This window comes from Electrophorus electricus, chromosome 17, assembly GCF_041902795.1.
Source record: "Electrophorus electricus isolate QZ-2024a chromosome 17, ASM4190279v1, whole genome shotgun sequence".
NCBI classification, from domain to species: domain Eukaryota; kingdom Metazoa; phylum Chordata; class Actinopteri; order Gymnotiformes; family Gymnotidae; genus Electrophorus; species Electrophorus electricus.
Genome location: NC_137513.1, coordinates 6,961,922 through 6,977,155, shown reverse-complemented (window position 1 = coordinate 6,977,155; position 15,234 = coordinate 6,961,922). Strand labels below are relative to the sequence as shown.

At 38.0% G+C, this 15,234-nt stretch overlaps 3 protein-coding genes across 3 annotated transcripts; all 3 read right to left on the bottom strand.

Annotated features, from left to right (window-relative positions):
* Nucleotides 1-3,098: 3,098 nt before the first annotated feature.
* On the bottom strand, nucleotides 3,099-4,389 carry LOC113574700 (olfactory receptor 4B13-like). Its single transcript, XM_027005801.3, has one exon. The coding sequence runs from the start codon at nucleotides 4,221-4,223 to the stop codon at nucleotides 3,291-3,293; it is 933 nt and encodes a 310-aa protein (XP_026861602.2). The 5' UTR covers nucleotides 4,224-4,389; the 3' UTR covers nucleotides 3,099-3,290.
* A 6,481-nt stretch (nucleotides 4,390-10,870) lies between these two features.
* Nucleotides 10,871-12,080, bottom strand: LOC113574744 (olfactory receptor 4S1-like). Its single transcript, XM_027005875.3, has one exon. It carries the CDS (start codon nucleotides 11,995-11,997, stop codon nucleotides 11,014-11,016), a length of 984 nt encoding a protein of 327 aa, XP_026861676.3. The 5' UTR covers nucleotides 11,998-12,080; the 3' UTR covers nucleotides 10,871-11,013.
* Nucleotides 12,081-13,532: 1,452 nt separating this feature from the next.
* On the bottom strand, nucleotides 13,533-15,234 carry LOC118242578 (olfactory receptor 4S1-like). The gene has a single exon (XM_035534371.2). It carries the CDS (start codon nucleotides 15,111-15,113, stop codon nucleotides 14,112-14,114), a length of 1,002 nt encoding a protein of 333 aa, XP_035390264.2. The 5' UTR covers nucleotides 15,114-15,234; the 3' UTR covers nucleotides 13,533-14,111.

Sequence of the window (15,234 nt, the reverse complement as noted above, 5' to 3'; positions counted from 1 at the left end):
CTTCTTGTAAGAGGTTCTAACTACTTCTTTTCTGGATCCAACTTTCCTCACGTTTAACCACCTAAAAACTCCTTATTCTTCTGCTTTGTTCCTGAGCGTTGATGTTTATAACCCTTCCTCAGGGAGGGGGATAAATTCTGGTTTGCTCATGCATATTCATGCATCTTTGTCTTGTCTCTGGCTTTGGTGGGTAAAAATAAAAATAATTCTAACAAAAAGATGAGAAAAGGGGAATAAAACAAGTAGGTAGTGATATTTGATTTTGAGACATATGTGTTTTAAGATATAACAGGTGGGATCAGTTATCTTAATTCACCTGAGCCATTTGGTGCACATATTTAGATAGAGTGCAGATGTTCTGATAAGTAATATAAAGCACACAATTATATGTAAGAAAGCAGTTACATTTTCCAAGAAACACATCACTTAAAAACAGAGTTGGTTACTGAGTGATAAAGGAGCACAGACGGTAGATATAGAGAAAGGTAGAAAGCATGATTACTTTACATAAATGTTACTGTATTAGTATTAATAATCTAAATAATCTTCCTATAGCTGTTATAATTGAGCTGAGGAGCTAATGACTAAGTAATAAATGTATAAAGGTTCATTTGCAAACACTAGAATAATAGGGTTAAAGCATGGATGTAATGGTTTCATCATTGAAATAACCAGACATGCAAAAAGTTAACATAACGAGAGAGAGAGAGCAAATGTCATAACAGTTCAGTGCTAGATATCTTAGTTAGACATCATCCTAAATTGAGTGTGTTGAGTCTGTTATATATATTACAATTCATGGTTGGCCATACAGTCATGGCCAAAGGTTTTGAGACTGACACAAATTTTGTGTAAGAACACTGCCATGAATAAGAAATGGTATCAAAACATCCTCCAAGAGCAACTTCTCCCAACGATCCAAGACCAGTTTGGTGACGAACAATACTTTTTCCAGCATGACGGCGCACCATGTCACAAGGCAAAATTGATAACCAAGTGACTCGGTGAACAAAACATTTTGGGACTGGAAACTGACAAAAAAAAAAAAAAAAACCTTATGAAATGCTTATAATTGTACTTCAGTATACCATATAAACATCTGACAAAAAACTGAGGCAGTAAACTTTGCAAAAACCAAAATTTGTGTCAGTCTCAAAACTTTTGGCCATGACTGTACATGGATAACAAGTCTAGAAGGGAAGTCAGCACTGAGAGGTGCTGTGGATTAATTGTCCGCACAATCCGTCTGAAATACCAAACCTTGTTACAAAAGGAAACAATTAAAAATTATTTTCTTTACATGATCAGGGTCTCGTTACAATGCTCACAAGAAGGCCTTTCACAAGGGAAACATCAAATTCCAGTATTCTTTAAGGAATATTGTCTTTTATATGTTTTTCTTGATCTAAGTATTCCAGGTTGCAAAGTCATTCCTAGATTCCACGAGGTGTTTTATGACTTTGTTGCCCCCCAGTTCAGGGCTTGGGTCGTAAGGTTTTGGCCATGTGTCCTGGTGGGGTAATAAACCTTCCTTACAGAGTGGTGAGAAGACCTGACATGGAAGGGACTACCATTTTAACGGAGCCCTGTAAAATTTTTAAAAATTATTATTTTTATTTACAATCCTCAGCTAGAGGTTCCTCTGCAGTGCTTGTCTTGTGTGCTGCTCCCCTATGCCAGTGCATATAATTTAGGAAAATATTCTTAGATAACAGTTAAACTAATTTAAAAATGAATACAAATAATTATACATAGATATTTGTAATGTACTGAATTACTGAAAAATGGTTACTATTTGGGCACAAGCACCCAGTGTTTTTACCTCAAAATAGATCAAAATAGATAAACAAATAGGTTAAAAGGGGAGGTTTCGTCATCTGCACTACATGGACATTTGAACATCTGAAAGGCCTGTCTCCTAATTTGATTAATCTGAGTAACTGTAGTATCTGAGCTAGTGTCTGATCAGTGTTACCATGGCAACAGATTTACTCAGCAAGCCAGTCACACAGCCTGAAATAAAGGTGATCAATTCCCTTTTGTAAACTCTTATTCCTGGACTTTAGAGTCTGAAGGATGATAACCAGCACCTGGACAATGTGTCTTAATCCACCAAGGAGCAAATGGTGGAAACAAACATACATCATCTCTATATTTGGCCTTTACAAGCTTAAAAGCACTACTGACTATTGTTATTAGTTTGTTTACACTTGGTGCTATTGTCCTTTGTTCTGCAATTACACTAGAACAAGCCCAGCTGAGCTTACTATCATTCAGGTACAGACTAATATACAGTTTTGGGGGGCCTCCCAGTGCTTGTGTCTTAATAAATGTATTGTATAATTTATTTCTACCAGGTTGTCTGTTTTGCAAATTCTGGTTTTTGGCAATATTTAAAAGAGATTACATTCATTACATTCAAAAATCAAATAATTAATGGTTCTTTAGTTAGAAATTAGCTATGAATTACTCATTTTGATTTGAATGTACATGAGACTGGTAAATTGGGACTGATTAATGGGATTGATTATTAATTATGAGGCAGTGTATCTCATTTAGTGTAAAGGGAAAACACCTTATTCTTACATTTAGATTGCTACTGAATTCTTTCTCAGAATTCTGGCTAACAATAGTGTCATGCTACTTATGAAATCTCCCATTAGTTGTGTTCACTTACATGTCTGGCAGTACTACATTAGCTAGCTTTATATTAATGTTTTGAAACCTCAAATACTCGAGAACATAACCTTACAGCACGTCCATACAGCAAACTGAATAAACTTTTTTTTTTCCTTTGGTCTTATATCCTGTCTAATCAGCAATTTACATGTGATATTCAATAAGGTCCTATTCTTTTCATTTTGAGTTAATGTTCTGCTTTTACTGTTATGTTTTCACATTTGTACATTTGTCAGTGCTTTGGTTTATTCTCTAAAAAACATCATTTTGCTGTTGTGGTTTTTTCCTTTGTTGTGGGGGTTTAAACTGTGAAGGTATACTTTCTGATTGTCTCATTCCTGAATTGCCTGTCCCAGTTTAAAATCATCAAATATACATTTACCTTTAGGATATTTTTTTATTTTTAATTAGGTGATCTTTTCACCTTATAGTAGAGTAGTTCAGGATTAAAGTAAAATATGAATGACATGTTTAAAAGAGAAGTTATCATCTTCTCTAAACACATCCATTTAACATGGAATTACAACTGAGTAGAAGATAGCCTGGAAATGAAAAGACTGATGAAGGTCAAAAGGGAAACAGACAAACACATTCTACCTCTGCATTACTACTTACCTAAAAGTGTTAATTTTATAACTATACATTTTCACAAACCGGCTGCGAATCTGTGTTATTCTGATCCCATATATGATGGGATTAAGAAGAGGAGGCACCACAAGAAACTCTATACCTAAAATATTGCGCAGAGCTCGCAAACCGTCTCCTTTGCCATAGCGAGCACACAAAATGTCAAGCAGCAGGGAAATAGTGAAGTTAGTGAGAGTTATTAAATGGGGCAGGCATGTCTGCATGAATTTGACTCTTTCTGTCTTGGACTTCAAAGATGCTTTGATGATGCGAATGTATGAAATAATGATGAACACAGCTTGGGAGCTATGAGAAAACATTACTATGTATCCATATAGGTTGATCACTGTGGCATCTGTGCAGGATAGCTTTACAACATCCCAGTTAAAGCAATAAAGTTTGTCAATCCCATTACCACATAAGGACAGTTGTGCTGTCAGTGAAACTCCAACAGATGTTTCTAGAAAAGAGAAAAGCCAGATACAAAGCAACAGTTTGATCACCATCTGGTGTGTCATAATGCAGTGATATTCCAAAGGTTTACAAATGGCTAAATACCTGTCATATGCCATGACTGTTAGACTTGTAAATTCACAGAAAATATACCAATATATGCTGCATATTTGTGACAGGCATCCTGTATATGAGATAACATGAGAGTCTGAAAAAAGATCAGCCAAGAACTTTGGATAGAAAGCAGAAGCACCACCAATTCCATTTACATATAAATTGCATATGAACAAATACATAGGTTCATGAAGTGTTTTGTCCAGAATGACTGTAATAATTAGTGTGAAATTTACAAACAGGGTCACAACATAGACAACAAGACCAACTGCAAAGTAAATTTGTTTGTGTGCTCTTGTGTCATTCAGTCCGTGAAGCACAAACATGAACTCTGAAGAATAATTTTGCATGTCTCTTCAGTACATTTACCAACAAAACCAGATGACAAGCTTAAAAAATGTTTAAAAGCATCATTCCCAAAAGAAAAATGAATGGTATTTCCTAATAAACCGCTTGTGAAACTTCTCTTGATTCAAATTTGTCCACATCCAGATGAGGGTCATTGTAAATGGTGTTGACTTAATCACATAGCCAGTTATTTTCCAAGCCTGGCACTCTTTGTTATATATACAGATTTGAAGTCTGTCATGTGATGTTTACAAGTGATGAAGTTGGAAATCTCCCTTAATGTACACTGCTGAACCTCTTACCAAGCAAATTATTATGTATTGTGAATGTACTTCTGTCAATGGCTTTTTGAGTTTACATAACATTACAGTCTTTGAAGTGATTAGAGTTATATTGTTTATATAAATATTGTGATTCACATAAAACTATGATCACAAGTAAAGAAAAAATAATAAAAAAAAAAACTGTTACATTTTCACATACATCTGTTCATGAAAACCTGACTTAATTAATGGGATGTTGGATACTAACACAATATTGTATTTTATTGTTTAATTGCTTAGAACAAAGTCTTAATGTATATTGGTTGGGATGGGCCTGTGTAGTTTGTTGCGTGACTGGGGTGGGCAGTTGGTCTGCCCATGGAGAGCTCGCGGTTTATAGGTTCACATGGCTGGATACTTTTCATGGTGAAATGTGATGAACGGTAGTTCATTATATGTCTTTAATAAAACATTTTACTGATACCTTGAGGATACCCAATTATGTGCCCTGTATGTATTTTCTTATTTAGCAGGCCATAATTCACTTTTTTGTTTGCTCAATCCTTGAGACTTGTAACAATATACAAATAGGTAAATCATGAAATCTTGAGATCATATTAGCTGATCGGTGTTATAGTTGCACAACAACATGAATTTGGATGGTACTGCCAAATCAAAAGGCCTTCACTTTTGTGGTTTTGTGACATTTGCCTGATGTGTGGACATAAAAAGGTGCAGTTATAGGCATGAATCAAGACAGAAAAAAAGGCATTGAATGAAAACAAAAGTAAAAATGCATACAAAGGGGCAAACGTAAAATAACAACAAATAGAACCATGAAGATGTTCGTATAACACATTGACAAACATCTTACAAATGTATCCACAAACAATAACCAACACCTTAACACACACACATATATGCATATATATATATATATATATATATATATGCATATATGTGTGTGTGTAAAAGGAGTATAGAGAGAACAAGATGCAGGTGAAATGGGGAACGTTTGAGTCTCGATGTGCGAACTGTTTGGACAGTGGATCCCAGTCCTGCGACATGTGGCAGGGTGCAGGCAAGACAGCCATACAGGGAGTGGGACTAGAGAGTTGAAGACATTGACCAGGATAGGAACATGCATACTGAAGGGGACAGGAAGTGACATAAAGGGAGAAACAGGGATAGCAAGGGTAACAGTTATGGGGAAAAGACAAGGGCAGGAGACTAAGCAGGCAGCCTTGCCAGGAAAAAGAGCTTGGATCCAGTGGCAGACAGAGAGAGGGCACCAGTAGGAATTCCTGCTATAGGAATTGATGACAGGGGTGTCATCCTGGGAGCTGGACATGGCAGAGTCCTGGGAGCCAGGCATGGCAGCACAAGCACCAGGGAAATAGTGAAATTAGTGAGTTATTAAATTGGACAAGCATGTCTGCATGAATTTGACACTTTCTGCCTTGGACTTCAAAGATGCGAATGTATGAAATGATGAACACAGTTTGTGAGATATAAGAAAACATTACTATGTATCCATGTAGGTTGATCACTGTTGCATCTGTGTAGGATAGCATTACAACATCCAAGTTAAAACAGTAAAGCTTGTCATTCCCATTACTACATAAGTACAGTTATGCTGTCAGCAAAACTCCAACAGAAAAGAGAAAAGCCAGCTACAGTTTGATCACCATCTGGTGTGTCATAATGCATTGATAGTCAAAGCACCCTGAGAAAGAGTCCTCTGGTGAGCAGGGTGCACAGGATGCAGTGGGTACGTTTTGGCAAGCAGAGCATAAGAGAAACGCTTGCTGAGGAGTCAGATGTGCGGGGAGCCTCTGCCAAGGAGTCAGGCACAGGAGGGGCACCTGCTGAAGTGCTGGGCATAGGAAAACCACCTATCGAGAAGTCAGGCACTGGGTGATCTTCCTTAGGTGCACCAGGTATGCCAGCCGAGACCTTGGCATTCACACCTGGAATGGGGGTGGAAGAGAGAGAGAGCTACACACAGAGAGAGAGCACCATTTAAACCAACTCCTGGGCATTCCCCTGAGCCAACCAGAACACCTACATTTAGGTGCAGGAGGCCACAGTAGGATGCAACCCAGAAGTTCCTAGCACCCCTAAGAAATTCCAGGAGGGACTCCCTCTTCTGGGCACAGGGAGAGCTGGCTTTGGCCTGGGAGATGCTCCTCTGTGTTTATGGTGTTGCTGGCTCCCTGTTGGGCTTAGAAGATGGGAGTACTCTGCTCATGGCAACTGGTGGCTGTTCAGGCTGGCTACCACACCAGGCTACCTCCTCCCTCCTCAGTGGAGGAGTCAGGCCTGCCTCATACTTGTCCACGAGAGCAGGCGATCTCCTCAGTGGACCTTCCCAACTAACTGATCCAACATATCAGCCAGTTGATGCACAGTAAGTCCCTTAGCATCACAAGCCTGCTCAGTGTCATCAGGCAAGTCCATCTAGAAACTAGAACATGTGCATCCTTTTGACAGTTGGTTATTCTGTGACGGTTGCCTGTCAGTGGCGTGTGAGCGACAAAAGGGGCAGGATGCAGACATGGGTTAAAACAGAAACAAAAAGGTGTTTAATAACCTCCTATTGCACCTGCGCCATCTATTGGTACACTCAGATAAATCACATCATAGCATCAAATATTCTTAAAATACAGTACATCTATCAATGCACTATTTCTTAATTTTCAGCCATCTATTGACAACCGTTTCCCACGCTGAATACACCGTGTTTTTTTAGTAAATTTCATTTACATTTATGGCATTTAGCAGATGCTCTTATCCAGAGTGACTTACAAAAGTGCTTTGTCATTTACTCATAGAATATATCCAAGTACAGTATAGTAGGTTAGAATTAAACATACAAATGAACTAGAATACTGTAGAATACAGGGATAAATGGTGATACCTAGAAGTGCAAAATACATAAGGTCTATCTTAAACAATGATAAGTGCTATAAACAATAAGTGCTAGAGATAGTTAAAAAGTATAAATAATGCGCTACAATAAGTACTAAATTAGTCAGTCAATTAGGGAGCAGTGTCAGTTGTCCTTTAAATATTCTGCAAATAGATGGGTCTTCAGTCTGCGTTTGACAGCAAGTGGGAGTTCATTCCACCATCTTGGAGCCAGGACAGAAAATATGCTTATCGTCCATGAGACCTGAAGCAAGGTATTTCAAGCTGAGCCGTACTTGAGGTTCGAAGTACTCGAGGTACAGATCGAGCTTTGACCATTGACCTCATGTATGAAGGAGCTGGTCCATTTTTGGATTTGTAGGCAAGCATCAAGGTTTTAAATCTGATGCGTGCAGCTACAGGGAGCCAATGAAGGGAGCGCAGCAGTGTAGTAACGTGTGAACTTCGGAATTGAAGACCAGTCATGCTGCTGCATTCTGGACAAGTTGTAGAGGTTTGATAGCTCCTAGAGGAAGACCAGCAAGTAGCGAGTTGCAGTAGTCTAGCTTTGAGATCACAAGAGACTGCACAAGCACCTGGGTAGCTTCCTGTGAAAGAAAGGGTTGAATCCTTCGCATGTTACAAAGGAGGAATCTGCAAGACCGGGTTAGATTAGAAACATGAGTTGAGAACGAAACCTGGTTGTTTAAAGTTACGCCCAGGCTACAGACAGCTTTGGATGGTGATACCAGGGAGTTCTCAAAGGAAACAGTAAGGTCATGGTAAGGGTTGGGAGTACCTGGGATGAACAGAAGCTCAGTTTTACTGGGGTTGAGCTTCAAGTGGTGGGTTGTCATCCATGACACGATGTCAGTCAAGCATGTCGAGATACGTCTGGAGACCTGCGTGTCAGAGGGTGGTAAAGAAAGAAATAATTGAGTGTCATCAGCATAGCAGTGGTAGGAGAAACCATGAGAAGATATTACATCACCAAGAGAACGAGTATACAAAGAGAAGAGAAGGGGGCCCAATACTGAGCCTTGTGGAACACCAGTGGAAAGTCTACATGGTTTGGATGTGGATCCTCTCCATGTCACCTGATAGGACCGTCCATCCAGATAGGACTGAAACCATCTTCAAGCAGAGCCAGTCACACCAAGCCTGGAAAGAACAGAGAGAAGAATGTTGTGGTTCACTGTGTCAAAGGCTGCTGAAAGGTCTAGACGAATCAAAACAGATGACTGTTTGGCAGCTTTAGCGGCATGAAGTTTCTCAGTCTCAGCTTTAGCGGCATGAAGTTTCTCACGCTATGAGGGCTGTTTCTGTAGAATGTGCCGGTTTGTAGCCAGACTGATTGGGATCATGCAGCTGGTTGAGAAAAAGAGACAATTGATTATAAACTGCTCGTTCAAGGGCTTTTAAGAGGAAAGAGAGAAGTAATACCTGTCTGTAGTTGGTAACACTGGAGCTGTCAAGTGTGGCCTTCTTGAGGATTGGTACCACCCTGGTGGTTTTCAACGCAGTAGGCACGTATCCAGAAGATAAGGAGTTGTTGATGACAGAGATGAAAGGAAGCAGATCTCTTGCGATTGTCTGAAACAGAGCAGAAGGAATCGGATCCAGCGGACATGAAGTCGGATTGCTGGAAGTCAGGACTTGAAGAATTTCATCTGTGGAGAGAGGAGAAAAAGAAGTTAGAGATTTGGATGTTGGGAAATGCACATTAGTTGGAGGAGTGGGAACAGAGGATTGTTTCCACAACAATCATGACTGTCCTTTAAAAACATGCTTCCAGTATAAGAAAACTTCAGATTTTGTCATAGAAAATTCAACTACAATCAAAGCAACTGCATGACATGTTTAACTAGTATATGGAATGCTAGTAAAGTTCTTTATTTGCTTGCTCACCTCTTTGTATAAAAACATGCGTTCATTTCCTTCGTTACCCAATACAAAATATGCAAGCCTTTTGTTACTACAAAATGCATGTTACTCATGTAGCAGTGTTCCTGGATAGACAGTTAAGACCCTCATTTCCTACTTTATGTTGTTGCTGTTGGGCCATAAAGAGCTATTTTCATTGAGTGATGGTCATTCACACTTACCAAGTACCAAGGTGTTAGGGTGGAAGGGGAGGAAGGGCTATCAAATTACTTTACATGTGTTTTCCAGGTGCAAGCCTTGTCATTGACATCTCTTTCATCAAATAGCGGATGCTGAGATGAAAATGTTGATGCCTCATTTGTTTACCCACTACATGAACTAGAGCTATGCACACAGCAAAACATCGCTTGTGCCTTGTAATCAGATAAACTAGTGCATGCATGTGACACTGTTTGGTGGATACTGCTTTTTGTGAGTAATTTGATTGCTCATACTTTTGGACATCATGGAAAGGAAGAGTCTTATTTTAGCTGAAGTTTATGTGGAGTTGTTTGGGTGCAGTTATGAGCTAGAAGCTGAGAGATGATTCAGTGGCTTCTAGCATGGACTACGATGTTTGTATTGCAAATCACTAGATGTTTCCATTCAATGCTGGAAAATTCATAATCCTGCTATGAATTGTAAGTATAAATGAGAAAACATACTATTTCTTTACAGAATTACAGTATTTTCCCCAGCATAACCTTTTAGCCCAATAGCAATGAAGCTAATAGCATTGGAGCTAATATTGTTTAGCCTTTCACAATGAAGCTATAATGAAACTAATATTGTCTTTTAGTAAGTTGTTGAACATTGTTGTGATTTTTTAAAATCAAACTTTGTGTGCATTTCGAGAGGTTTTTGGGCACTTTGGGAGATGTCTAGTACACTTAGTGGAAATACTGTGTCGCTCCTAAATAATTTAATGTATATGTTCAAAATTGTTCACTTTTATTTGACAAGACCCTGTTGAGTCAGGAAATGTAGAGCATAACTGAAAATGAATCTCCAGCATCCAAATACACATTATACAACGCCTATATATATTTAAAAATATATTTCTTTCTGTATTAGATGAGAACAAATGGAACCTATCTGATGGAAAAATTAACCTGGATGTGAATGGATGTCTTGGCCTAAGTGTCTACTTTAGTTTGAATTCCAAATGATCATTGTGTTATGTGTACAATTTCAGATAAGTAGTGCTAAAGTGAACAAGTACAAATCATTCAAAATGAGCTTTAAAACTGGAGGTACACATAACACAAAGATCATATTGTGATCATATTGCTAACATGGGGTGCATGGCAATATGTGTAAAATGTGAAGAAAACAGGGGACATGTAGAAACATGCTAACAGACAAAAAAACACAAAGCCATGTTGTGGATCTCACCTATGTATTCAAAGGGACAGAGGAGAGAACCATGATGTCTTTTTTTCTCCTACTATTATTTTGTATGAATTTTATGCCCTGCAAAAAAAGTGCAGAATGTCCTTTTTACTACATTAATAACTGCAATATATTTTTATGAGGAATGAGGTTTTTTTTTATTGTTTTAAAGATTTTATATAAATTGTAAAACAGAAAAGAAAATGTGGAAAGATTTTCACTATAACTATTAAACTGTTGTATTATTTGTATTCCAGGTAGTTCACCATCAAAACCAACAAGAGAAAAAACCGTTATCCTTTTTTCATCTAAGGGCTTTAACTTTCTGTCTGTATATTTTTACAAACCGGCTGCGAATCTGTGTCATCCTGATCCCATAAATGATGGGGTTTATGAGAGGAGGCACCACAAGAAACTCTATACCTAAAATATTACGCAGAGCCTGCAGTCTCTCACCTTTGCCATAGCGAGCACACAAAATGTCAAGCAGCAGGGAAATATTAAAGTTTAAAAGAGTTATTAAATGTGGCAGGCATGTCTGCATGAATTTGATTTGCTCTGTCTTGGAGTACAAAGAGGCATTAATAATGTGAATGTATGAAACAATGATGAAACCAGCTTGGAAAACATGAGAAAATATTAAAATATACCCATATATGTTGTCCAAAGTGATATCTGTGCAGGAAAGCTTTACAACATCCCAGTTAAAGCAGTAAAGCTTGTCAATGTCAATACCACATAAGGTTAGTCGAGATGTCAATACAATTCCAATAGATATTTCTAGTAAGGAGAAAAACCAGGTACAAACCAAAAGTTTCACCACCATTTGCTGTGTCATAATACAGTGATATTCCAAAGGTTTACAAATAGCTAAATATCTGTCATATGCCATGATTGTTAGACTTGTAAATTCACAGAAAACATACCAGTAAATTACAAATATTTGTGTTAGGCATCCAGGGTATGAAATAACATGAGTGTCTGAAAAAAGATCAGCAAGGATCTTTGGATAGAAAGCAGAAGCACCACCTATTCCATTTATATACAAATTGCATATGAACAAATACATTGGTTCATGAAGTGTCTTGTCAAGAATGACAGTAATAATTAGTGTCAAATTTACAAGCAGAGTTACTATATACACAACAAGACCAATTGCAAAGTAAATGTGTTTGTTTGTCTTTGTGTCATTCAATCCATGAAGCACAAACATGAACTCCTCAGTGGTATTTTCCATTACTCCCATTGGAAGCAAAACTGGATTTGAAAAAAGCTTTGAAAAAGTCATAAAAGCATAATTCCTGAGAAATATGTCAAATGCAGAATTCTCTTAATAATGTAAATATCTTGTGCACATATCGCAACTTAACATATCCACACCGACTTATTGTAACTCATAGTATACTAAGTGCTGCTGACTATCACTCAGACATTCAAATTCCATACCTAGTGTCCCATCTTATATATAGGTTTTTGGCATCTGCCATGTGATGTTTACAAATGATGAAGTGGTAAAGTCTTTTCCCCAAAGAGCCAATTTTGTGAGCTCACCATCTGATTTCCATCTATAATGATTTTTTTTTTTAATGGCCTTTATGAATTAACAAGGCTACAGTTTTTAAGCAGGCCCGGGTACCGCAGGGCAAGGAACAGGACGCACTGGACTCCCTCAACGTAGACGATCATTTATTAATCACAACACAAACGATGAACACAGTGGCACTCACACAGAACAGGCTGGGTGAACACAAGCAATGTTGAACACAGAGCTACAAACAGATACACTACATGCAGTACAAATAGCAACATAACAACCAGGATCACGATTAATGACCAATAAACTTGCACACACCAACAGGGCTTTAAATACATACAAACATTACAACAATAAACCGTGTGCAAATGTGTGCAAACAACATGGGCGTGGTTACAAATTAGACAGTCTGTGAATTCCCACTGCACACGGTGGGCCACACCATGTGAACAGGGGGCATTCGGTGACAGGATGAATGCAGTCAGTATGAAATGCAGTTTGGTGCTTGGGTTCAGCTGTTGAATCCTTTCACCAAGTTTGATGTCTCTAAGCTTGAAAATTGTAGGAGTTATAAAATCAGTGGGCTCTTATGGGATGATGGAGGGAAGAATAAAAGGGCAGAAAGGGTGGAGAGACAAGAGCCATCATTATGAAGTGTGGTTTGATGAGTGGGCCTAGTAGTTACAGCAAAGTACAGTAGTTACCACACCCAGATTCTCCCACTCCAGGGAGACTCCATCGACTAATCAGATCAACTTCTCCTGAATACTAAATTGCTACACCTGTTCTTTTCTATTATTGCTGTCATGAGAGGCATACAGAGAGTATTCTTATCCTGTTGGTTTTCCTGGTTCTCAACATGTTTCCTTCCCAGAACATGCCATACTCCTAGCCCCTCGGTACCTTCTGGATTCTGCCTACTGGTTTTGACCCGGGACTGGAAAGTTGACTCTCTGCTTAGTAATCTCCCTGTTACTCTTGTCAACCCTGCATATTTATGCACTATCCCTGCTTAAGGAACTGTAAAGAAAAGAATGACTTCCACATTTAGATTCTAACAAGCCAGTGTCCTAGTGTTCCTTACATATGCTTTCCAATTAAGTATGCTCACAGGAAGACATAAGGCTAGACTTGTAGAAAAGCAATAAAGAAAGAAAATAAAAGAGTAAATAAAAAAAAGAAAGCTAAGAAAAAGTCATTTGGAAATGTGGAAAGCTTGAGGCACACACCCTCTGCCACCCCCCCCCCCCCCCCCCACACACACACCTTCCCTATTCCCAATCTCCTGGTTATTTTTTGCTTACACCTGTCCCTTCTTTACCTTTTGTTTCTCTGTTCATTGAGGTCCACAGGAATGCTTGTCCAGTACTGTGCTTTGTTCTTCGCCACTACATTTAAGATGCCCTGTGTCTGTGTTTTACTGCTGCTATGTTGCATTATAATGCTCCAAGTTCTCCTGCCAGGGCTGTTTATTTCCATCTGTTTTTCCCATAATATCTAGATTGTATAATATATAGATTATTATTTTACAACATATTCAATTATTTATATATTCAATTGTACTTATTCTTATGGTTATTTGATAGTTTTCAGTTTTTTAGTTGTTACATACAGAATTACCGAATATTTGAATTTAACAATTTTAAATCAACATTTTGGCAATCACCTTTAAAATTCTTTATTATTCTTATATTAGCTAATTTGTCCAAAAGTAGTTGAGTCCTACTAGAGTTCATGATGCACCTACAATAAAAATGACTTGTATAAGTTGTACAATCTCTTTATACACATCCATCTATTAGGGAGTCATTATAGGGTAGAATTAAAAGAAAAGACACACACAAGACCACACACAACACATATAGATTTTACCCCTGCCATACTACTGATCGAAGGGCATTAAATGTATGACTGTACATTTGCATGAGTCGACTGCGAATTTGTGTCATTCTGATCCCATATATGATGGGGTTTATGAGAGGAGGCATCACAAGAAACTCTACACCTAAAATATTGCGCAGAACTTGAAGTCCCTGACCAGTGCCATAGCGAGCACACAAAATGTCAAGCAACAGGGAAATATTAAAGTTAAAAAGGGTTATTAAATGAGGCAGGCATGTCTGCATGAATTTGACTTGCTCAGTCTTGGACTTCAAAGATGCTTTGATGATGTGAATGTATGAAATAATGATGAACACAGCTTGAGAAGTATGGGAAAACAATATTATGTATCCATAAATGCTTGTCGCTGTGACATCTGAGCAGGATAGCTTTACAACATCCCAGTTAAAACAGTAAATTTTGTCAATGTCATGACCACATAAGGTAAGTTGGCTTGTTAGTGAAGCCCCAACAGATGTTTCCAGTAAGGAAAAAAGCCAGGTACAAATCAACAGTTTCACCACCATTTGGTGTGTCATAATGTAGTGATATTCCAACGGTTTACAAATAGCGGAATATCTGTCATATGCCATGAATGTTAGAGTTGTAAATTCACAGAAAACATACCAGTAAATTACAAACATTTGTGTTAGGCACCCAGTATATGAAATAACATGAGTGTCTGAAAAAAGATCAGCAAGGATCTTTGGATAGAAAGCAGAAGCACCACCTATTCCATTTATATACAAATTGCATATGAACAAATACATTGGTTCATGAAGTGTCTTGTCAAGAATGACAGTAATAATTAGTGTCAAATTTACAAGCAGAGTTACTATATACACAACAAGACCAACTGCAAAGTAAATGTGTTTGTTTGTCTTTGTGTCATTCAATCCATGAAGCACAAACATGAACTCTCCAGTGGTATTTTCCATTACTCCCATTGGAAGCAAAACTGGATTTGAAAAAAGCTTTGAAAAAGTCATAAAAGCATAATTCCTGAGAAATATGTCAAATGCAGAATTCTCTTAATAATGTAAATATCTTGTGCACATATCGCAACTTAACATATCCACACCGACTTATTGTAACTCATAGTATACTAAG